This window comes from Agelaius tricolor, unplaced genomic scaffold, assembly GCF_023055355.1.
Source record: "Agelaius tricolor isolate 1412-34295 unplaced genomic scaffold, bAgeTri1.0.p SCAF_13, whole genome shotgun sequence".
Lineage (NCBI taxonomy): Eukaryota > Metazoa > Chordata > Aves > Passeriformes > Icteridae > Agelaius > Agelaius tricolor.
The window spans coordinates 7,857,557-7,882,848 of record NW_027269273.1 but is presented as its reverse complement, the minus strand read 5'-3'; the positions used below and the strand labels follow the sequence as shown (position 1 = coordinate 7,882,848).

Below are 25,292 nucleotides of genomic sequence, written 5' to 3'. Positions count from 1 at the left end.
AAATATTTGTTATTGCACTAAATATAATGAAGGTGCCTGCTTATAAAACAGTTTTGTATTATATAAGGAAGAGAGGAATATCAGATCTGTTTTTTTACAAGAATTACTTCAGGTTTTGTATTGTATGCGACTTGTCACAATAAAGCTTTTTTTCTTTTTTTTTTTTTTCCATTGAGCAGTATTTTATTTCCTGAGGAATGTGTTCAGTGGACAAAAAAAACACACAGAGAGAATCAGTCGTGCTTTTCCCTTTGTTTAATAACTCAAAGAATTTCTCTCCCCTTTGCAAATACTTATGTTTATTTGAGAGAAAAATTGGATTCTGGTTTATTTATTTCAAGAACCTGTAACCTTATTTAGTGTTAGAAATGTGTGGTGGGCAAGGTGTGGTATACAGCCAGCTCTTGTTACAACATAAATTATTTCTGCTGTTTTAACAAAAAAATCTGGAGTGTATCTTGCTGGATACGTATGTTTGTTTGTTTATTTTTGAGGCTTTCTTGATCCCTTGCTCAGTGGAGTCAGCTGTAAAATATTCTGCTTATTCATCATGACTGAGAGGAGTTGATTGTTTCCTGGAAGGTTAAAATCCAGCAGTTAGGACTGTTTAATTTGAGTATATGTTCTGGAGGCTAAACTAAGTTTAAGTGCTCTTCTTAGAATGTATGTTTTAGAAGGGGGGGAAAAAAATTACAGTTCTGATCTTGAAAAAGGTTTTAAGAAACATGAGAATGTGCAAGTTTCTTTTGGTGGGAAGCACATTTATGTAGTATTTCTTTTGGGATTACATCACAGTTTTATTTAATTTTAAGGACAAAAGTTAAATTCAATATTTGTGTATAAGCCAAGGGAAAATGTACCATAAACATAGGAATTTTCTGGTGAGTCAGAGTTCCAAGAATCTGAGATTTACTTAGTCCATTTATTTCAGGACTAACTATAACCATTAGTCATCCAGCCATGAATTTTTACATTTGCAGCTAATTGCACCTAAAAAGCAAACTTTCCCTCAAGGCTTTGGGTTATACAGAATGTGATTTGGCAACCTGCATTTCAAATGCCTTTTAGGATCATTGCCCTGGTTCTAGAAATTGTCTTTAGATGGTGTATATTTGCTTCAAGTAAACAACTAATATTTCCACTTAGGTGGCAAGAGGAATAAATTAAGCACTAGCTATTCTGTGATACAGAAAAATTACTCAGCCTGCAGCAAGACAGGCTTTTGCAGGAGTCAGTGCAGGATGATATTACTGGTTTCTCAGTCATCAGGGAGCCCAGAGTGACATGTTGTATTCTCATCTGATCACTTCTTGCAGGATGAAGTTATTGCTGTTTCAGAAAAAGTTACTGTGAAGCTTGAGGACTTGGCAAAATGGGCACAGTCCGATTTCTCCAAGTGGAAGTGTGGTTTCCGGGCTGAGCCGGTCCAGCCCATGGATGTGGGGAAGAATGGGCAGAAAGAGGCCTTGACAAGATACAGACAATCCACACTCAACAGTGGCTTGAACTTCAAAGATATTCTGAAGGAAAAGGCTGACCTTGGTGAGTATCCCTTGCTTTCTCTTGTGGGAAGGGGGCTGTGGGAGAGTGTCTTTTGAAAACAGATGGGCCTGATCCTGCCATGCCATTGCAGATTCCCAAGGTATGTCTGAGCCTGGGGCAGAGGTGTGGCCATGAGATACCTGTGTGGGATGAGTGGTGGTGGTGAGCTCATCTCAAGCTCCTAGCAGACTGGTGTGGGGTAACACTGTGATACCTGTCTGTATGGCCCCAAGCACTATGGCTCAAATTCTGCAGATGTGCATACAAATAATTGTCCCAGGCTCTCCCTGGGGCTCTGCAGGCTGGGGATCAGGTCAGAGCTGTACACTGTGGGGAGAGCAGGCTGACATGTCTTTCTGAGGCCTCCTGTGACTGGCAGGGATGAACAAAGGCCTTTCACTTCTCATGTCCCATCTTCCAGGAGCTCATAGGTGCTCCTGGTGCTTGCCCTGACTCTGTATGGTTGGCTCTGCGTCACGTTCAGTAGGGATGTGTCCCTTCCATGGTGTTTCCTTCTCAGCTTTATGTTGCTGCAGGGCTCTGTGAGCACCCCACTGTCTCCACACACAGTACCTGTGCTTTCTTCCCTTGTCTGTTTTCAGAAAGGGAGTTGATAGCTCTGCTTCTTTGGGTGGTTGCAGACAGGCTTGCAGCTGTGGGACTGCTTTGTTGCACAGGCACTTACACCTATAATACCTGTGGTGGGTTCCCAGGTCCAAGGGAGATCAGTCTCCTCTTGGTAGATGTGCCTGTTTGTGGTATTAGGACCTTGGATGTGTAACAGCTGTCAGAGATGGCTCTTTGAAGTGCATACCAGGGACATTTGTCTCTTCTGCCAAGTTTTTAATAAATGTTCCATGTTTGAAAAGCATCAAGTTAAGGCCATAATGTGTGAGAAGGTAAGAAATTAAGAGCTAAGCCTGATGGATTTGAGGACATGCTTTTGTATCTATGTGAACAGGAGTGCAGGGCCAAGTTCAGTTTTACAGTGTCGGACTAGGTTGGCATCGAAGCCAAGTTACATGAAGCTGAAGATCTGTCTTGGAAGATTTATCTTCTGCATCTCATTTTTCTGATCTTATCAAATGGTGAAATGATTGTGTCAATTTCACATGTTACCATTAGCTGTGCAGGTTGGAAGATTAAAGTACAATTGCAAGTTGATCTTGTTTTTCATTGCATGTCCAGGGAAAAAATAAGCCATGCAATCCTTCTCTCTTTGCTTTTCTCTGTGGTTTCTTCTAGTTCATAATTACATGCAGTAATTTTCCCTGCTATTGCCCTGGTATCTTTACGCAGTACATTTATTTGCATTTGTTTGTTGTGTCAGAAGAATCTTAATGTTTTTCAGACAGAACTTTTGTGTGCTAATGTTTTCTTGTTTTTGTTTTCAACAAACAAAAAACTCCTTGTGGTAAGTTATGAAATTGCTATTATCTACCCTAGGAGCCAGAGAAAATTATCTTTAAGCCCAAGGCTTATAGTTGCATGTTAAGCCTTTCAAAGTAGGGGTTATACTGAAAACGCTCATGGAATGCAAACTATATGGTATAATTTTGATAACCCCACATTCTGATGTTGCTCATTTTCAGTTGGTGGCTCTGGCTTTATTGTTGCGTTGGGTTTTATTTTTTTTCCCTGTAGAAAAGGGAATTTTGGCTAATGTTTAGTTATGACTGCCTTTATCTTCATAATGACTGGTTGACAGGAGTGAAACCAAAGGTTCACAAAGATCTGTAGCTGACCAGATACATTGATATAGACAATTGATCCAGCCTATTAAGGGAATCAAAGAAATTTCCTAAATCTAGTATTGACATTACTTTTTTACCATTTGAAAGAGCCAAGAATTTAATTCTATTTTGCTTCTTGGATCTGACACAAAAACTCAGAAGAATGGTGATGTTTGAAGCTGGTGGAGCAGCCCTAGTTGGTGTCTTGTAGGCAATCCATGAGCTCTGGTGTTTGTCTCATCTATGGTAAGACGAAGAGGATTTATTTACTCTCTCATTCTGAGTGGTTGGTCAGGGTTGACATTGCTCTGGGAGTTGTCATGTCCCCAGCTGGAGGCAAAGGCATGATGTGGGGTGTCTGAGGTGTTTGAGCTGCTGGTGTTGTCTCTGCTCTGCTGTCAAAGGGCAGCTTTACTGCCTGGTAGGACGTGTGCCCACAGAGCTTTTCCAGTCCTCAGTGTCTTGCCAACACAGCAGCGCTCAGCTGTAGTGATCAAAAGATTTATTAGCAATCACTTCTGCAGCAGGTCCCCAGCACAATGGGATGGGGTAGTCTTTCCTCTTAAAATAGAGCTGTAAAAGGAGCACAGTGCACTGTCACACAAAGGTCCCTCGCTTGATGCTGGTGTTTAACCCTGGCTGTAGGTGAGGAAGTTACTGAACCAGGTGTTGAAAAGGCCTAGATGAACAACATGATCTCCTGGACCCCTTTTTTTCCTATAAAATGGCATGTTTCCATTACAGAAAAATTCCATACAAGTGAGTAGATTCTGTAGCTTTTCCTACTAGATGTTTTTGAATCAAGCTCTAGAAGGTAATAGGAAATTATATCCCCAGCAAAGAGCTCAAAAAAGCTTTACAGAAGAAACAAAATCAGTTTTCTCACATTATCTAGGAGTGGGGAGGAGTGAAATAACCTGGATTAAATGAAAACATGGCTGATACAGAACCAGAGAAGTGTCACTGGGCAAACATACTTAATTAAACATGTTGCTGCTGGGAGAAGGGCAGCTTCAAACAGCAACCAAGTAAAGTGAGGCCTCGTGTGAGCAGTGTACACCCTGTGCCATGTGTTCAGCGGCACTTGCTTAGCCAGAACTTAAGGCAACACCTGGTTAATCCACAACCTGTAGAAACCATGAACCTATAACTGAAAGTCGACCCTAATTCAAACAAGGTAGTTCTGTCTCCTTCTTTTGTTCTCTCTTTCTTCTCTTTTGTTCTCTTCCCCCTCTTTCCCCTCTTTCCTCTTTTTTGTTCTTCTTTCTTTTCTCTTTGCTGTTCTTTTCTGCAGAAACTGTTGGGTTGGGCTTTTTTTCCTGTAAAATACTGTTGTTTTTATCACTAGTGAATTATGCAGAACTTTTCCTTAGGACTGTATTAAATAAAAGATCGTGCAATAGCATTTTTTTGTGTGAGCTTCAAGATTTCAGCCTGAAAAATGATTTTTAAGAATTATTTCTTTCTGCCTGTTGAGATATTTATGTTATACATTCTGTCCCTTTCTACAAATATGTCAATACTGAATGCTAGCAGTTTATGTCTTAAGACTATTTATAGCTTTCTGAATATTTCTTTCAAATGTTGAGGAAAAATAAAGAGCAACAACAATGCAGCATATAAAAATAGAGTTGCTCAGGAATGTATTATTCATAATGAACATAAGAACCTGTTTTTCCAGAAGAATTGGTCTGATAAAATCATTCACTACTGAGGCCTCTAGTTATTTATTTTTGTCTTTAGAATTATTTAGGGAATTTTTCTTTGTAATAAATGGACTTGTATACCCATATTTGGTAAACCAGTGGGAAGTCACCAAATGAGGAATTATTTCATTTTACAAAATGTTTAACAACTAAGCAATGTAAACACTATTGGTTAAATATGGCAAAGTTGCATATTTGTATTCCTTGGGCTATAGTTCAAAAAAAATTCAAATTATTTTATATAACATTGCTTCTTACAGACTTCCTTTAAGTGAAGTATGAAAGCTGCAGTGTAAGCTTTATTGGCCTATAAATATGTCATTATAGTTGGACTACATTTATATGCTTTGGATTGTTGTTTAAGCCAAGAAAATATGTCTCTACAGGTTGACTTTTTATTGAAACCCTTTGAGGCATACAACAGAATGTATTTTAGGCCAAGGTTATTAAAACAGCATTTTCATTTTTGCAGCAGACTCATTGTCAATTATGCTGCCACAAACTGTCTGTGGATAGGCAGTTATGAATGGTTTCATCTCTAAATGTGTCTTTAGAAAAAGAAATAAAAGATAGAGGAGTCAGAGCTGAAATTGAGAGAAGAGACTGAGGGGAAAATGACTGAATTTAGTGCTCGCCAGCTCTGCTGGTTTGGGTTAGGCTGGGCTGCAGAGCTGCCTGGGTTAGGCCGTGGAACAAATGGCCACTGTGCCTGTGCTGGGCCAGGGAGGTGGGAGCTGCTGCCACAGCCAGGCAGTCTGCAACCCTCTGGCTCTGTCTTAACACAGGTGTGGGTTTGGTCCCCAAGCTGGCATTGCCACTCTTTTATCCATCCTCTGTGAGTATCATGCCAAAATGGGCAGTTAAGGCTCCTGCACTGGCAGCGTTAGTAATGGCATGAGCAGTTCTGGTGAACAGAAGGGGTTTTGCTGCACTTACTTCTTGTTTGTTCAGGTCCAGCAAGGGGAAACCCAAAGAAAATTTAGCAATCAGTCCTATTCTGTCTTTCATTCCCCACAGTCATGCATTTGAGGGTATAAAATCTGGATCTTTGTTCCCCGTGAAACCCAGGGAAATCAACCACTGCTCCTAGCTGAGGTGTATATTCTAGCAGTCACACTTTTCTCATCTGTAGGTGGTTTTCCAGCAGTTGTTTCCTACTTCTCATGAAGTGGCTCTTTTGAGCTCTCAGAGGAGCTTGCTAGGCAGACCTGGGCGCTGCAGGACTGGGTCACCCTCTCATTTTCTCATCTTTACCAGTCTCATAATTTGCCTATCTTCACTTGGAAGATTGCAGTTCCTTGCTGGACCTTGTGTTGCCACTCACACTGGCCAATCCCCAGCAGATTGCAGTGAGTTTGGAAGGATAGGCAGAGCAGGGATGAGCTGTCTTTCTGGAAGGTGCCAACCACACAGTTCCCAGCCCCAGTGGGCACTGGGTTGTTGCATTGCCCTTCCAATTTCTCTTGCCAGTGGCCTTCCAGCAGGTGTGACTTCACCAGATAAAGATTATCAAGTTATAATGTAGTCAAACTGTGCCATTATCAGAACTGATAATCTGCAGCTGTAGCATGTTCAGACACTTGTGGTGACTTCTGATCTGACGCTGACTCTCCTTTTTCATTGTGTGTCGCGTGCTGCTCAGTTCAGGCTCACCTGGCTTAACTTGATGCAATAATTTTCTGACCAACTAATCATTAGCTATTTAGAGTACAGCCACTCTGCATACTTTGTGCCTAAATCATGCCTCTTTTCCCCTCCCACTCTTCTCTGTCTGCGCTCTTTGCCTCTTCTTGTGCCTTCCTGTCCTCATTGCCCTAGTTGAATGCCATTCTGATCTTGATAAAGTTCCTGTAAATGTCCCATTATCCCATTTTCCCCTCTTCTACCCTTGTGCACTGTATGTTGTTTTTGTCTTGTGGGTCAAAGCGACCTCTCTTACTCATTTTACCCAGCCCAATTGATACAGTTCTTTTGCCATAGATGAGGCTATTACTGGACTCGTCTGTTGTGCTCCATGGAGCCTGAATAGAGGAGGACGACTCCCTTGGGAAAAAAGAGGCTGTGGCCTGGCTTTTCTTCTATGTTTGTGCAGCTTATAGCACATGCCAGCACTACTGCAGCAGGACAAGTGCACCAGCAGGCTCTGGAGCAGGAAGCTCTGTTGGGGTGACTGTTCAGAGAGGGTGTGAAGCAGGAAGGCTTCATTTGGTTCAACACCTTCTTTTGGTTTAATTACTGCTTACCTTTGGTGTTAACATGTTTGGGATCAGAGATAACCTGAGGTGCTGAGCAGACAGACAGAGATAAATATTTGTTTTATTACTGGTCAGCCAGTTAGTTTAACAAATACTTGTTGGCTTCAGTTGTTGGCTGCCTTTAAGTGCTGAAAGGTGATGCAGTTGTTAAGTCCAGTGTACTTCCAATATTTCAGTCCTGGAGAAGACCCTATCTTCAGTAGCATTTTGGGGCTCTCCCTCCTCAGTTGCCCCTCTCTCTTGAGCCATTGCTGCTCTCCTCTGCACCTTCCTCCACCTCCCTGGAAGGAAGTTGTTGGGGTCCTTCCAAGGTCTCTGTCCTTCTTTCAGCCACTTGTTTGCCTGAGTAGTGCTGGGATGTTTTACGTGTTGTTATTTTCTTCCTTACCCTGTGGAGAGCCTACTTCATTGCAAAGGAAGCATATGAGGGTGAGGTTGAAAACATTTTAATAAGCAGCATTGACTATGGAAGCCTTTCATTCACCACTGGGTTGTGTTGAGCCTCATCTATCTGTGATTCTTGAAAGGAGTTTTAACACTGCACACCTCAAACTTCAAGCATGCCTTATCTAAGAGCTTTGGATTTCTTATCAAGCTTTGACCTACCTTTCACCTTTCATAAAAAGGGGGTGAGAGCATCACTGTAAGGGGGTTAGAATATAAGAAAAATAAAGGTAGTATAGAAAATAATCTTACCCCTAAGGAGTTGCAGCTGAGCCAATTATTAGAGATTAGGAACTGGCCTGACTTTAACAGGCCACAGCTGTAGCCAATGAGAAGAGTGCTATAAAAGAGTGGGGTGGTTGGTTAAAAGGGGAACTGGAGTCAGTTGGCTACTGTGAGAAGAAGGAAGAGTCAGTGCTTAGAGGAGCTGCCTACGAGAAGCATCAAGGAGGTATGAAACTCTTGCAATAAGGAGACTACAATCTGGAGCCCTTGTAATAATATAATGACAACACATCACCCCTGGACACTGAGGATGCAGTATTTTGTTCTTTGAAATGTAGAAGGTATGCTAAGAAATGTAAACAAAATCCCAGGTGACTTCCCTCTTGGTAGCCCCTAACTCACAGTGGCTGTTCACCTGGCTGCAGCAGGAATGAGCTAACATGATCATCAGAATTGTGCTGATAGCCACTGTCGCTGTGTCAGCATTTTCAATTATGACACGGCACTTTGCCATTCATGTAGAGCACGGCCATTTGCAATTGCAGTTCGGGTCTATTCAGAAATATCAGAGAAGGAATCACTGCTGCAAACCAAGAGGAGGAGTTAAATTTTACTCTCTGGCCTGTGAAGCTACAGAACTGCCCCATGTTCTCTTAAAGTCAAAGTTGCAGCAGTTTGCATCATCAATAAGAGTTTTGTTGCAGCCTCTGGCTGCAACAGGATAGCCTACATAATTACAAAATAAGGACCATTCACAGACAGTGTCAAAGCAGCCAGTGTGGGACAGTGTCCCTTTAAAAATGTTTGATGGCTTTTTTTATTTTTGTCTGGTTTTAGCACAGGGATTGACCTTGCCAGGCTGTGTAATAACCCACATGTGTCTGCTCTCCAGGATTTTTTCCCTTCTAGTCACTGTTGGATCTTGCATTTAATTCTTACTGACCATGGGTTTTTGTTCCAGTAACTGGAAACGTGTGTGTCCTGGTGCAGTGCTGCTGTGCTCTGAATCTGACTTTATCTCAGTGTATGCTTTTTTTGGTTGGGTTTTTTAGGTTTTTTGGTTGTTTTTTTTAATCACTGGTTTAGAGGGCGCTGTTTTACTCCCCAGCCTTCCCTCTACCTTCCATTCCTGCCCATATTATGTCTGGGGCCCAGTTTGGGACATCTGTTGTTTTGTGTTGCTGCACTTCTCTTGCCCAGCACCGTGGAGGGAGGCGATCAGTGGTCTCTTCTGTGTGCTAGGGTTGCTGGTTAGATGTGGTGATCCCTCATAGATCACTGATGCCTTTTTCCTGCATTATATCCTTTCCACGCAGCCAGCCAAAAATTTGTTGAGTACTGAGATCTGTAAACCCAACACCTATGTAATGTTGTGGTATAGCTGGGTGGGCCCCAAGGACATCCTCTTTTTTCCTGCCTGGCTGCTTTCCTGTGCTGTAATTCTGTGCTGCCGGAGCCCAGGGTTAGAGTCCTGCACCATCTTTGACTCCAATGCTCTGTTAATCAAGTCAGAGCTGTCTTCATACCAGCCCATCAATCATGCTGGCCTGTGACCTGCATGGCTGTGCTGAGATGCTCAGGCTCTTCTGTGGGTGCTCTTGATACCATGGGCAGATCTGGGTGTCATATCCCATGTAGGGAAGGAGAAAAGCCAGAACAATTTTTTTCACCACCTCCCTTCCATGCCTTCTTGAGTTGCTCTTTATTGCTCCCATGCCCAGAAAGGCAGCTGGCCCTTTGTTTATAGGCACAGTATGATGTGTCTGGTTTCTCATTATCTGTTTTCCTAAGTATCCTAGTCTGGTTCTGACTGTGTTGTTGCAGAAAGGCCAGTACTTTTTCTCTGTTGTATATTCATCTTCTTATAGATGACCTGTCTTGTGTCATGAGAGATTGTCAGAGAGAGCATCTTTTGTGCATCTGAACTTGAAGGTGGAGATTTGCTTTTTATTCCTTTTCTCTCCTTTTTGAGAAATGGTTTGATAGGACAGAGGCACACAGGAGTAAAAGCTGTCAGTGAATGGCCATGTCAGCATTTATGGAGATCTCAGCAACAGCAAGTGATGGCTCCTCAGCTTGGCAAGGTGGGACCCTTGCTTTGCTTGGGCAAGCAGGGGAAGGTGGGAGGTGGGAACACTAGAAAGAAAGGGAAGTTGTCAGACAAGATTGTGGGAAGGGAATTCACTACAGCAGCTGAGGAGACAGTAGCACATGTGCCTTCCCAGCCCAGGGATGTCCTCCAGCACTGTGTATCACCTTTGAGCACCCAGAGGGGCTCTGTGGGTACACAGGAGAAGATTGTGTTCTGGCAGCTTTGCCTTGTTGACTGAGTTTTAAGAGTCTCAGTATCAATTCTGAGTGCTTCATCCCTTTCGGTTAATTTGGGTCCTGCTTGTCTTTGCTGGCTTGGTGATGCTTGTGTGAAGAGAGCATTGACAGATGAGGGTGTTTGGGAAGGGAACGGTTAAACCTAGTGTGTGTATAAATCGGAGTGCGGTTTGTGGGAGTGGGTGACAAAGAAAGCATATATTTAAAAATTAAAACAGCATGAATTGTAACTTACTGGGCAGGTTTTGTATTAGAGAACCTTGTGGCATAGCCTTTATTTACTTCATTTAGTAAAATCTTACGTGTAAAGTGAGTTCCTCCTTAATTTTACTGCTAATAATAATTTGCTTGTAAAATGAATCCTCAGCACTGTAAACCTTCAGCTTGGGTCTGTCTTGCTCTGTAACATTGTGAAGGGCAAATAGTTAATGGCATAAAGAGGCTTTTGTTAGTGATAGGTAATGTGTATGATTTTAGCAGCTTGTGAAAAATCAAGGTGAATTTTTACGTCTGCATAGTTGATATATGTAGAAGCTGAAATTCAAAATAAGCTTCTAGGAGAGCCCACATTTGATTTTCCTAAACATTTAAATATATGTATCACACCCTCATTTTAAGATGCTGGTTAATGACTTTATGAGCATGTTGGCAGCCAGAGCATTACATGTGGTTTGAGAAATGTGTCTGGATATGCTTGGTAAGCAGTATTGTTCTGACAGTGTACTAAAGGCCATCTTCAATTTGACTGTGCTCTACTTTGTTATGCTGTGAAAGAAAAAGATAATTCAGCAGAGCTGAATTGTGCTGTCGGCTGGAGACGCCACACTTCAGAATACAAATATTACTAGGGATAAATGAATCATTAAAAGAACAGTAGCATAAAATATCTGATGAATGAACTCCAGGAGTCTCTGCTGGAATAAATTTAGCATTCACGGACAGTACCATAATATGTGAAATAATAGTATCAGTTCTACATTCAGATGCCAAAAACATTTATGGACCCAGAATAATTGTGAATTACAAGGCTATAAATACATGGAGGGGATTTGGTGATATCATAATAAACCATGAGAAATTCGCTAGGCTGGTTTCTAATGTTACCAGAACCTTGAGATATATTTACAGCCTTGTTCACACTCCTGCAGTTTTAGGGGGCAATTCTCCTCTCACAACACGTTCGTCATTCCCATCAGTGCCAAGGGGAGTTACGCATGTGTGTCATGAGTGGAATAGATCCCCACACAATTCAAGGATCCTATAACGAATACTTCATTTAGGAAAAAGGTGGGAAACATTCACTCTCGTCCTCCTCCAAGTTCCCCCACATCTCATTCTGCTCCTGTGATCGAAGCTGGTGAATATAGGTAGAGGATGACAAAGTTGCTGCTGTATTCCTGAACATTTTATCCACAGCTGCTTCATTTTTTTCACTTTGTGTTACTGAGAATTGAAACAATCAAAGCCCAGATGTTCTCATCCCCCCTCCCCAGTTTCTTTAAAGTGCAGGCTAGTGCATTTTAAAAGCCTGTTGTAAATACCCAGGGGAGGCTGGCATCGTCAGCCTGTCCTCCAAAAGGAGACTTCATTGTTGTGATACCAGATCCATACCCGATAAGAACAGTTAATTAGGAACTGGGGCTGAACCTGACGGGATAGTCAAGAGCCAGTTCAGCTTTCAGCATGTCCCATGTCACCTGTTTGTAATTGAGCCTGGTGTCCACTGCCTTGCTGACTTGGGGCAGTGACAGTCTCTGCAGGTACTTGTGTCATTCACACATCCCAGTATTAGGTGGGTTACAGCCCGCTGCTGCAGGACCCCTTCCCCTCCCAGCATGTCCCCCCAGCCAGCTGTGCCATGCTACCTCATCCTTCCATAAGTCATTGGCACAATACACACGTTCAGTGTGGTGCAGAGCAATCTGCTCAGTAATTCCACATTCCTTAGTGTTGGAAGTCTCTTGACTGCCTAAGCTGCAGTCTTTCTGCTCATCCCTCTCCTGGTTGTACATCCAGGCCTGCCAGGGGAGCATTTTTGGTATTCACCGTGGGAAAGGTCTGTGTCTTCATTTATGTCCTTCCACACAGTTCCTGTTTTACTTTTTGGGTCTTGGTAGAGTTGCCCTCTATCAGTAGATGAATCACATCCCTGAGATATATCCTGGACCTTCAATCCTTGTCAGCTGATGAAACAAAGAGAAGATAATTACAGGATCAAAAAAATGACAGCAGTGGAGTGGTCATCAGCAAGAGGGGTGGCCTTGTAGGTGATCTGTAGGCTTTGGTGTATCAGTGATAGGTCCTCACCCAGTTAGTCACTGAACCTCACTTTGCTTTGTTCACTGCCAGTTTATTTCATTGTCTTTCTCTCTTGAATTCAACCATGTTTTTGCTATGGCATGGTCATGGGATTATTGATTATTTGTTTTTGTTAATTACTAGTGACTTGATATTGTTTGCAATATCTGTGTGAGCTCTTGTGGCAAACCCAGTTGACAGGGTATAATGCAATCCTAATGCATGCTTTTCTCTTTAATTATTGTGAAACCACAGTCTCCACTTTTCTTTCACACAGAGTATTTCCAAATTAAAAGCTTTGTGGGATGAAAAATTAAATGAGAAGTTACTATAAAAATCTATTCCAAGAATCTCAAATGCTTCAGCTCCATCTTTATTTTTAGTTTTCTTACTGCCTGAATGACCCTTACTTGTGACAGTGTTTGTCACTATACACTTCCAGTCTTCTTGCACAGAGAAAAGAGATTAAAAAGTCCTTTTACGCTTGTGTTTTTAATCCTCTGTTCAGATACATAAAAATGTGGCCCTGTAAGTTCTGCGGTACAGTAAAAAAAAAATAAATAAACTAACCCAAATAATTTTGGCAGTTCAAACGCAGAAACTAAAAATAATTTAATCTGCAGTGTGAACATAGTTTCATATTTATACTAGCATCTGGCCTCAGGAATTGAATACTCCATTCTTTAAATAGCTTCACTCTGGCTCTTGAATGCTTTGTGACTAGAACATTACCCTACAGTCATACACCTTGTTTACATATTTCTGTTAAAAGGCAAAAGAACTTACAGTACTTCAAAACATTGGTACAAACTCCCTCCTCCCCTCTCGCCTTGGAAAAGAGAAGTTAAAAAGAAAAAAGTGCGAGTGGTCTGAAAGTGCATTTTAAATTTAGTTCTCTCAGTTTGCTACTGGGTACGTATTTTACTGTCATTTGTATGAAAAACTGGAAGAAAAATTTTCCAAAGAAAATGTGTGCCTTTTCAGATGCCCAGCAGTAGTCAAACACAAATTTATGTACCCTTCATCAGTTTGTTTTTAATCTGGCAAGTCTTTGTCTTTGCCTGGAGACAGTGGGTGTTTTTTTGTTACCTTTATGGTAGAAATAAGGATCCAGGTCCCTGCAAGGAAAAATAGATCAGAATAATGATCTATTCTGAAAAAAAAAATCATAATAATGGAATTAAAAGGTAACCACTATAAACAGAAGGCTAATGATTAGCCTCTTACAATCTTTAGGGACAAAGTATCTTTTTATAGTTTTATGATCCTTGCCCAGCCTGACTTTAGAAGGAATTGCATTTTCAGAATTATGTATTTGTAACTTCAGCTAGCTTTACAAATTTAGTAGATCCCTATTTAGTGTCTGTTGGTGAATGTAAGTCCAGCCTAATATTCTTACTGCTATTTTTTCATTCACATGTCTTGAGGTGGACCTAGGAGCAGAAGAGAAAATATTCCATTTTTAAACCTTAATCCAGAATCCATTCGTATGAGTCACTAAGACAAAATCATAGTGGTTTGGCTAAAAAAGGCTTCATGTCCAAAGGGAACGTTCCTTAAAATGCTGGCGCATTTCCCACAGTGTTTCTTGAATGCATTTTATATGTTGCCTTTGTGCTCTTGTAAAACACCAGAGGTTAGATGCTGCAGTTTGGTGTGTGGGAGGCTCCTGGTATTTCGGTGGACTGGTCAGTTTGAATGAAGGCAGTGGGCTTGCCCCAGTGCTCAGCCCCCTCAGCTGCCTGTGCTGCTCTTCCTGTGGAGGAGCCTTCCAGCTCAGGTAGGGAGAGCATTTCTCTGTCTTGTGGTACCTCTTCCATGCTGCAGCACTGGCTTAGGCTTGCTGCTGTGGTGTTCAGAAACACCCTGGGGCAGCGTGAGAGGCAGGGAAATCAGGCCCTGTCGGCCTTTGTGAAAAACTTTGAGAGATTGAGTTGTTTTGTTTTTCCTACCCAGCTATTAGAGCCCTCAACAGGAAGGAGCCTCTAGGATAATCATCCCACTTGGGTTTTGGGAGGTCAGTGCTCATTTCTGTAGGTTTCAGACCAGCCTGGGACACTGAGAACATGAGTGCTGAGGCTGTACTCCACCGTGACTTCCAGCTTTGATGCTCTTGTAATGGAGTGGGAAAGAGGTGGTGCAAAGCTGGATAGGAGCAGGGGTGAGGATGGTTGGAGACAGCAGTAAGGGCAGCTTCTCTGCCTTGCCACTGGGATTTTTGTTGGCCTTCTCTGCAGGGAGGCTTCGTGCTTACGTTTTACTTTTTTTTTCTGACCTGGTTCCCCTGACTTGCATATAGTGAATGAGAATTGTGCAGGATTTAGGCTTTGGTGCCTTCAGATACCATGTGATTCTAAGGCACAAAACATTTGATTTATTGGGTAAAGCCTATTTAATATCTTAAAAGCATGGAGTAGGAGATCAGATGTGAGCATAGCAGCCTTAAAATATATTCCCTGACAACATACTTAAGAATGTTTAGGTCTATATGAAATATACAGGAAATGAGGCCAATTTTTTCCCTGCTGTTTTGATGGCAGGGTCTGCAGGGGAGACGGAGAATGTGTGGACAGGAATTCATGTGTTTGATAATGTGAGCCCAGCATATTTGCACAAATGGAATAGGAGCATTTTTCACTCTCTGCAGAAGAAAGTATTAGTAGTTTCTCTGCCTATTTGAGAGACTGTGATCAGATATATCAGCAAATCCATGTAGGTAAACCTGAGAAGTGATTCCCTCATCTCTGGCCAACGCTGTTTGCACAAAGCAGTACCTCTTTGCCATTTCTGGTGGCTTAGGGAAGCACAGAGAGCTAATTCTTAACAACCAGAGATGAGGAGAGGCTGCTGTTCTCTGTCAGACCCTTTTTCCCTCATCACCTTGTAGATCAAATTAGTCTACCAATAAGAAAAGGTTTATGTACATTTACTCTGAGATCGCTTGTTAAGTGTTCTAAAACAGAGGACATTCATGAACAGTGAAACAGAAAAGCAGTTACCAGAAGGACTTGTAATGATTTCTGATCATGCTAATGTCTGACCATTGTCTTCTGCTGCAAAATTAAATTTTCTCTTTTTTTTCCCCAAGAATATCAGACTGCTTAGTGTATGGCTGGTTTTCTTAAGGAAGCACTTAATTTTCTACATTTTAGGAGAACAATGCAATTCAATTCTTATATGAAGAGGAAGATTGCGCCAACGGTGCTTGGAAATTATGTTGTCTAGGCTGTAAAAATATACTGAAAGCATTATTGATACCTTGTTGGGCATGTGGCAGATTTCCTACTTAGTCATGTAACGTGTCTTGAGCAGCGGACATTCTTGGGCAAGTAACAAAAGTTTTGCAAATATTTGTTTGGGTGGGTAGAAACTTGGAAAATGAACTGTGGTTCAGTTTTCTCTAGTTATTACAGTGGTTTTGTCACTTATTCTTCTTATGGTTGTAGCACCTCCAGCTGCAGCACAAGCTCTCAGGCAACAAGCCCTTGTTACAGGTGGTGCAAGGAGTGCCCTAAGCTCAGTGGAGCTGGCAGGGCACTTTGCCTTCATCACTGAAAGTTACTAAGATGTGATAGAATGGGATGACAGTCATAGAAAAAATGGGAATCTAGTTTCCATTGTGCTCCTTTTCCCTCAGAGCATGTCCGTATGCATTGCATGTGGGACAATTCTGTGTGTGCCTCCTTGAGATCTTTGCCCCAACTATCCATAAGAATTTCCCACTATGTCCATTGCCAGTTCACCAGCCAGGTTACCCAAATCAAAATAAGAAACAAGGCTCCTTGGAGGAGCATTCCCTTTCACCTGGTGAAGTGACTCCAGGTCCATGCCAGTGATTACTGACTCCAAAGGCAGGAAACCCTCTTGTATGTGATAGCCTGAACACAGAGACCAAATTTATACCAGAGTGGATCCTCAGTTTTTGTTTGGTGCTAAAACTTCTGTCTTTGGAATAGTTTCAAGCTTTTCTTTTCAATTAGTTTACCTACATAGCTGGTATCAGAAGCACAGTTGCATGTAATAGAGTTGATTTTTTCTTTCCAGGATCAAAATGTTGATGTGACAGTCACTGCTAGGCACTCTAAAGTCCAGGCCTTCCCACCACAGTGTCTCAGAATGAATGTCCTGGTGTATCGTTCTGTGTTGCTGGCTAAGTGCTGTGTACTTCCCATTGAGCTTGGAGACCCAGTGCAGCAGAGCTCAGGTGATGTGCTCCTCCAGTGTCAGGAATCCACAGAGCAGCAAAAGGAGCAGCTTTTCCAGTGCTGTTGCTAGACTTGACTGTAAGGTTGGGAGTTTGGGAGAGCATTATTTCAGTCATTTTTTGACTGCCAGAGATAGTCACACTGAAGACTTTGCTGTGGCACACTCTGACTTTAGTGAGAAAGATTGGTTATTTGCCCTTTCCCTACTAATTGTGACTTTTCCAGATTTTGCTTTCTGGATACCATCCCTTCCCGTTTTCAAACCCTCTGATATTGTAGGCATGAATTACAAGGGGTGTTTAGCATCCTCAGGCTTGTCCTCATGCTGGTGCAGGAGGAGGCAGCTCATGGGCCAGGAACAAAATGCTTGGCATCTCTCAGAAATTCCCATCTCACTTGCATCTGGTAGAAATGCACCCTGCAGTTTGTTCAGTTGCTCATCATGAGCACTGTGGCTACTGTGCAGTAACTATTCTTTTGCATATTCTGTTCTTCCTGGGTATTGCAGGAATTACTGCATCAGTTGAGTACTGATGAGAATGATTAGATGAGAGTGAAAAGTTATGGGTCATTAAACAAACAAACAACCCCACCTCCATTTTATTGAAGGTACCTATAAATCTCATCAGTTTTCTGCTTTACAGCCAGTTGATCAAGGATCTGTGTGAAAGGGCAGGCTGTTAGCTTAAGGCAACTCAGGCTGCTTTAAGTGGCTGTGAACTACTTTTATAGTGCTACCAGTCTATTTCATTTCCAGAAAGTGAAAGTTTGAAGTAGGTCCTGAATCTGGTTTCTCACATGTGAGATCATTTTGCTACCCATGACCTAGAAACCAACAATGAATGTGTAAATTACAGGCAAGAAGAAAATTCAGAATTGACTGTAAGGTGAATGGGAGTTGAATAATTCTCTGAACTTCAACTGTGAAAAGAAGAAAAGATCACTGAATTCCAAAACAGACTTCAATAGGGACAAAGAAAATGTTATTTTAGTATAGATTAAACTCATGACTTAGATATAGATGGATTATTGTATCTGTTTCAGATGTAATTTCATGCCTGAGAATTTACATTGGAGGCAAACTGGTCTGGATCACATTAGCAAAGGCCCTGTTTTGCTGTCAGTTTAATTAAATGGAAACTGCTGGCAAGGTGACCTGAGTAGGTTTATAGAAGCAATACTATTTTGTATGTTGGAGCAGGAAACTTAGGTCTTCCAGTTTGAAAGGGACACAGAAATGAAATCTGTGATTCATTCTTGTTTACAAACTCCCAGATAGTATGTGCAGTGACCTTAGTGATAAATTAGCTGCAATTACACATTATATGAGGTGGGCTTTACAATAGCTGCAGACTGCATGGTTATGAGAACCATGACCTTTGACAGGGAGGTTAGAACATGAAGTTTTTCCAAACAGTGCCTAGATCTTCAAAAGTATTTGCATTTCCTTCCCTGTTTCATGTGAGTAGATTGACAAGATGTGTGGTGGGTGTTCTGTTTGCTCACCACAAGATTGTTGTCAGGCAGAAACCCCCCAAAACAAAAAAGCCCGCCCTTCAGGAGCATTGATTTATCTGTTAACTGTGTCTGGCATGCTGCCTTTTGGCTTTGATTTCAGAGAGAAACATATTTGGTTACTTTAATAGGCAAAAGCACTGAACCTGACTTGTAGGGGAAAAAATTGTTTTCTTTCCCTTTTTCAGTTCTGTTTATCAGATCCTGACGTACTGTATCGTAATTGTGCAACAGTTCCAAGTTGGAGTAAAGAAAAGTAGAACTGGATGTCAGGCTCCATCAGCCTCATTATTTGAGAGCCAGCTTTTCTGTGTGACTCAGTGGGACTGAAAATGCATGTTTATGCCAGTTAATAACCACCCTGTGACACCAGCTTAGAGGATATCAAATGCTTTTTTGTTCTCAAGAGTTGTTCACATCACCTATTTATATCTCCTCTTTTTTATTTATGTTGGTTTTTTATCTTAGAAATTTTTGCTGAGCTGGAGTTGACTTGCTTTTCCCCCCCAGATCTGTTTGTTCACCCTTTTTTGCTTCTTTCGGATATACTGAAAGAGAAGGATTTTTTCCCCCCTGTATTCTTTGACCAAGGAAATCTAGGTCTTACCTGTTTTTGGCTACTTCTCCAGTTTGATGATATAGTGTGCAAGAGTACACTATTTGAGAAAGCAAATTTTTTAATCATGTTACAGTAATTGTATATTTTTTCTGTGTGTACACACAAACCGAAGGTGATTACACAGACAGTGCTGATGAGTACGTAGTCATCTCTCATATGTGAAGCTGCACATATCTCTTCGTGTGTGCACATGCAACTGTATATGCTGCTGAGCTCCAGTACCCATAAAGCACTTGGCCAAAAGAGTGTATTTTTGAAAGGCTTAACATTCTTCACATAAGTATCAGAAGTAATGAAATACATAGCTTGAGACCTACAAAGATGAAAAGAGAAAGGAGGAAGAAAAAGAGTTTTTAAAAAACTGTAATAGCAGCAAGAAAAACAGAACAAGGAGATTGTTGGGAGACTCCGTACCTGTGAGTGCAATGTTTTTGCGGGGAAGCTGTAGGAGGAATCCTTGTTTTAATATTGACTTCAGTCATGCTGTAGCCCAGTGCCTCCAGTAAGCATGAAGCTTTGCATGGCTGGAAGGTAGGTGGAGATGAGATTTGGAAAATGGTCGCGTAACTGAAGGTGAGGGGAGGGAACAAACTCTTCAGCTGCCATCAGTGCTTTTGCCCCTCCCAGTAACACAACACAGTCCATCCCAAAGCATCTCCTGGTGTTTTTCTACATGGTGCTCACATCTGCTTGGTCTTCTGCCTTAGCTGGGCAGTGATCTCCCGAGGCCCAGCTCCCAATGGCAGTTGCTTAGCAATAATTAAAATGAACCAACCAGCAACAAAGTCTCTTCACATCCAGGGGCCGTCCATCAAAGCTGCTCCCCAGCTCTTGCTTGTGTGTGCTAGGGTAGAAAAAGAGAAGAAAGGGTTGGTTAGTTTTGATTCTGACAGTGCTAAGAAGTACAGAGAGGTTGGGGAGGAATTAGTAAATTATTTTGTGTGCATAAGTAGCAAAATACTTGACATGGTGGGACAAAAAATGCTCAGTTTGCTTTGCTTCCACTGCAAGGAGGGACTTCAGCTGTCTCCTCCTAGAGCTTCTAGCAGGACAGACTGCCCTAGCAGTGATGGCCCCTGTCCCACCAGACATTTGGCTGCCTGTGGAGAGCCCAGGTTGCTCTGTCTCTCTCAGCCTCCCTGTTACCCTGGTCCCACTGGCTGCATTGCAGGCGCATCCTTCCTGCACTGGCATTGTGGGATTCCTCGGTGGAGCTCCGCCAGTTGTGTTGGAAAGCTGTAAGAAAGTGAAATCTTTGTGGAGGAGGTGTCTTTCAAGGCAACTGGAAAGGAGAAAAGACTTTCCCAGTTGTAGTGGTGGTAAGACTCAAAGCCGGTAAAAAATTTCCGTCTCAAGAAAGTAAAGTGAAATTCTTTAGCAGCTAGTTTATTTTAGTTTTTCTTTTCCTGTTCTGCTTCGTGACAGAACTTCAAATAATTATGTTGATTTATGATTACAGGTATTTTAAATCTGTAGTATGCTGAAACAAAGCAATGCCAGCTTATTGTTTCTGGCCCTATCCAATTATACAATTGAATTTAGGCATGTAATAATGTTACAACAGAAATATCCATCATGATGGATTGAATTTCATGAAGTACAACACAAGAATATTTATAGCTCCATTCTTAAAGCCACTTTTGAGTCAAAATGTGCCTCCTTGGTATGGCCTTTATAAACAGGAGAAAATCTGAAACTTTGTTAGTCTAGCCCCAAACATACCACAACCCATTGCCTACACAGGAAGGGGGTGTAGGTTGATGATAAGCAGAAGATGATAGAATAGAGTAATTATTTCCGCTAGAAAATGAGGATCCGGCATTATTTGTACAGTAACACAAAGTCATTATTTGGCTATGCCACTGTAATGAAACAATAAAGATCATACTTAATTTAAGTATCAATTCTGAAGAGACTTCTTACTCTCCCTCTACCATTTTAACTATTAAAGCAAATTTGAATTGCTAGTCTAGTTTCCTACTGTTTTTTAGCAAGTGGAGTGGGCAAAACCTCCCCTCCTCCCGTCTCTGTTTAAATGTAGACCTTTGGCATTCCAGAAATCTGACCTTGTTTGTAGGGAATGGCTCATTTTTCTATAATGTAATATGAAGCACTCTTGTGTTTTGATTCCATGAACTAGAGAGTTTAATGTTCCAGCTTGCCATGATAAGGATATGATCTGGTTAGAGATAGAAACACTAAAGGAAATTAGCTATTGTACTATTCTTTAACATATTGTTTGCCTAGCAGTTTCATTTAGAATCATTTGGAATAATCTTGGAGTACCTTTTTAAGGGATTGGGGTTTTTTTCTTTTTCTTTTTTTTCCTTGTTTTTTTGGTTGTTGGCCTGGATAAAAAGTGGGGCTTTAAGATATTTCTCCTAAAATAAATGTGAGGCCGCCTCATTTATAGTCAGCATGCCTTGATTACTTGCAGACATGCTGGAAATTTACATGCGCTTTTCTCCATTATAAAACACTGATCTGTTCAGATCATTAGCTCCCTCATGACTAGAGTTTGGCAGCAAGCCAAGGCAGGCTAAATCTGTAGCTGTAAATCGTGAGTTGAAATAGCAGAAAGTGGATTTGTAACTTAAAAAGTGTAAACAGTTTGGAAAATGAAGTAATTTTAGAGTATGATTGATTGCCTTAAGATTGCACTTTAAATTAGCCCAGGGTCTCCACTGCAGATATATGTACTAACTGCTCATTATATATTTTCACTTTTCTTTGGAACAATAGCATTGTTGGTAGGCTTCGAAACAATGTATGTTTCTCCTGGAGTGACCTTTGAGGAAATGAATAGTTTTATTGTGTGTCCATTACTTTGCCTGGAACAACATTTTTGAGTTATTAATTTGCTGTGGTCTATAAATAAAGGAATCAAAATGCAAAGCAGCTGTATTATGCTGCATATAGTTCATCAAACTTGTGTTTAAACATCACCATTTGAGATTTGTAATGCACTGTATAAATAATGTTTTTTCTCTTCTGAAAAAGAAGTAATGTTTTGCCTAGCCTGGGGTTTGGTCCTGTAATCTCATAGAAGCAAAATTATTATTTTTAGCACAAACAATTAGTGAATGTTCTGAGGGACTGCTGCACTGCATTCCCTCTTTCAAGGACCCTGCTTCACTTAATTGTGTGTCCGTGGGCTATGGGGCTGTGGGCTGAAAGGGAAGGAGTCATTGAAGGGCACATTCAGGAATGTGGAAAACGTTAGCTGGATGTGGAGTGTTAAAATTTTAGGGCATTGTCTGCCCAGCTCTGTCTGTGCTGGTCGAGGGCAGTTAAGTAGTGGGTGATGCAGCAGCCTGGTGATGGAAGAATGTAATGCCATGTAATAGCTGGTGTCATGTGAGCTCTGGCTGTTTGCAAATGGTGGCTGAACCATTGCTGCTCTTTCCCAAAGAGACACAAAACCTTGTTGTGATTGTTGTGTTCCATTGATAATGTTCCTACCTACCCAGGATGTCTGAAGTCACAGAGATTTCCAGTGTGGAGCAACGTCTCAGTGGAACTTTGTGGGTGTGGGCATGTAACTTACATGTGTGTGCTGAGCATCTGTGTGCAGCCAGGACTGTGAGCTTTGACCATTTGAGAAATTAGGAATGTAAAGCTAATAAATTGCCATTAGTGGTGGTTATGAACCACAATAAATAGCTCTGACTGCTTGAATAGATTAAATAATAAAAACTCACACAATTTTGTATCAGTGTGTTTTTCATCTCTTTCTTTGTTCTAGATTTGGTATCTAGCATTCAGTAGATACATAACTCTGTTTTGTTGTTCTTCTGGAAGCTCCTTTCCCAGAGAAAATTCTTTCCCAGTGTTATTACCCCTCCTTGATCTTTCCTTTCTCCCTCCACGTTTGAAATGAAGATTTGCACTTGTGAAAGAGGTATGGCTGAGAGGTCTGAGCACAGGTCTGGGAGCCGGGACCTGCTGGGTGCTGAGCTCAGTGACTCATTCGGTGGCCTTAAGCAAGTCAGAACATCTCTGATGAGGTTATTTCATATGTAAAACAGGGGAAATAATACTTATCTGTCTACCTGCCTCATAGGAATGCCCTGAGGACTAATTAGCGTTCATTAAGTGCTTTGAAATAGGCAGCGCTATCTATTATTAGAGCAGGTTCCAGACTAGCAGATAGTGTGTTAGGATTGTTTCTTACTTGGGAGCCTTCCTTTCTGCTGGGTGTGGGTCCACAGCCCATTGGGAACAGAGCTCAAGCTCTGGTGTTTCTGGAAGTTTGGCAGGGCTCTGCTGAGCCCTTTCTGGGCAGGTCCACTGGAGACTCGCTCTGAAAACTTGGAAAGAGAGTTTGCCTAGAGAAAAGAGTGGGAGGATACTTGCTTGTTCTCTTCAGCTCATAGGCATAACTTGTCCTGAAATCCTTTCTCACCCTGCCTCCACCTGAGGCCTTTTCCGATAATTCAGGTAGCACGGCTTCTCCTCTTTTCCAGGAATGTTTTCCTGGTCCTGCAGAAGAGGAAGAGAAATCCTGTATTAGTTCTCAGGAGGAGCGTGGGGCTGGGTTGGTATGTTCCCATCACAGGGAGCCCTTTCTCATTCCTCTTTCTTGAAGAGCAAATACTTACATTCTTTTCCTTCACTGGATAACAGACTCCTTTGCAAAGTCCTTAGAAGGCAAAATCTAATTTTGGGTATAGGATCCTAAACTCTGCAGGTGTGTGTCTGCTGAAGTCTGGGAGTCTTTTCATCATCATAACAAGGAGGGCTGTCATCTGACCGGCAGCTTCTTTTGTTCTCTGATGCATCTTCTCTCACCGTATACTTTTGTACCTCTCTTAGAGATGCCATAATAATCTAGTTCAAAGAACCCAGCCCTGTTCTCACTGAAGCCCACATGCCTGGTCTTTCTACCAGTGAGACTAGGACTCGGTCCAAATTACCTGGAGAGAAGCTTTATTTCTCTCCATTTGCTCCTCACGCGTCTCTCAGGCCGTGAGTAATTTGCAATGAGACGGGAAAGCCTGTGTGAAATTTTCCAAGGGAACTTTCTCTATTTTAATAATGTTAATGAAATTGCTTAACACTTCATCAGCTTTTTCAGCATATGTTGCTGGGATTTTGGTGCTTTCTGATTTTTCTTCAGTACCAGAAGGCCCTTACCTTAAAAATGTGACTGAGGGCTCATAAGAGCATTTGAACCCACTGTTGAACTTCATTCCTGCAGAAACATTTTTGCACAGGTATTGGTAGACACCATTTTGAGGAGGTTCTCTGCCTTTCCTCTTGTGCCTGCAGGAAGGAGAAGGAGTCAGGAGCAATTGTCCCACAAGCTCTCACATGCCTACAACTAATTCTTTTTCCATCAAAATGAGGCTTTGCCCCAGGAATACCTAATTATACGACCTTGGTCACACAGGAAGGCCCTAGCATTGCTAAATTTCAGCACAGTTGCTTTGTCTTATACAGGATATCACTCAGATTTTGGTCCTTGTATCCTAGACAGGGGTGTAAGTTAGCTCCCTTTTCTTTTAGACCTTTATACTATTACTCCTTTTCAGCTCCAGTCTACTTTGTTGTGATGCAGACTAGGATTAAATGAGCAACCACAGTTCTTATGAGCAACCACAGACTTACTCATATGCCCGTAACAGCTTTTAAGGCTACGTTAAAAGGCTACATGAGCAAGAGTTTGGGGGCTGTTTGGTGCAACCTAAGTTCAGTTAGGAGGTGAGGGTTTCCAAGTAGTTGGGAAGCGTGGTACAGGGCAGTTGGGTCAGTGGCCTGGAGTTTGGCAATTCCTGTCTGGCCTTTCCTCATAGTCTTCATGTTGAGTGTGATCTCTTCACTGCGAAGGAGAGGAACCTGAGTAAGGTTCTTTTGGGGAGCAGGTATATGCTCCATTGGGATGAGATAGAGGACAGCAAATTCTTGGAAAAGTATATATGACACTAGCATTTTTGTAATTGCTCTTTTGTTAAAAAAGAAATGGCATCGTGTTTCTAATTCCAATTTTGTGCCACTCCTGGGTTTAAGCATTATTACACTGCGGATGATAACACGAGTTTATCTGTAAAATTCTTAAACTGTGGTTTTTGTTTCCCAGTTTGACTTCTTTTTCTCTTCTTGTCTTTGATTGGCTTCCAAAAAAGTTATTAACATGTTGCAAAACAAATACAAGGGGCCACTGAAGCTTATTAAAAATGGTTTCTTTTGTTCATATCTGGCAGTTGACAAATTGTGTTGTGCTCTATCTTATCTGCTCCCGTGTGAAAGGTTACATGAGAAAATGGCTGCAAATAAATTGCTATTGAATATTGTTGAAGACTAAGCATACAGCTTCTCTATTAAGGGCCTCTTTTAAAGCTCTCTATTCAGACTCCCCCCTGCATGTCTCTCTAACACTTGTCTGTTATATTATGTTTGGCACAGAAGGAAACATTAAACAG

General features: G+C 41.7%; 1 protein-coding gene across 5 annotated transcripts in view; it reads left to right on the top strand.

The window, feature by feature from the left end:
* The window catches only part of ARID5B (AT-rich interaction domain 5B), a 151,733-nt gene that overhangs the window by 50,516 nt on the left and 75,925 nt on the right, over window positions 1-25,292 (top strand). For all 5 annotated transcript variants that reach the window (XM_071438620.1, XM_071438618.1, XM_071438619.1 and 2 more), the window contains one exon: window positions 1,317-1,542. In XM_071438620.1, the coding sequence (XP_071294721.1) occupies window positions 1,317-1,542 (226 nt within the window). The remainder of the gene's footprint in view (window positions 1-1,316; window positions 1,543-25,292) is intronic.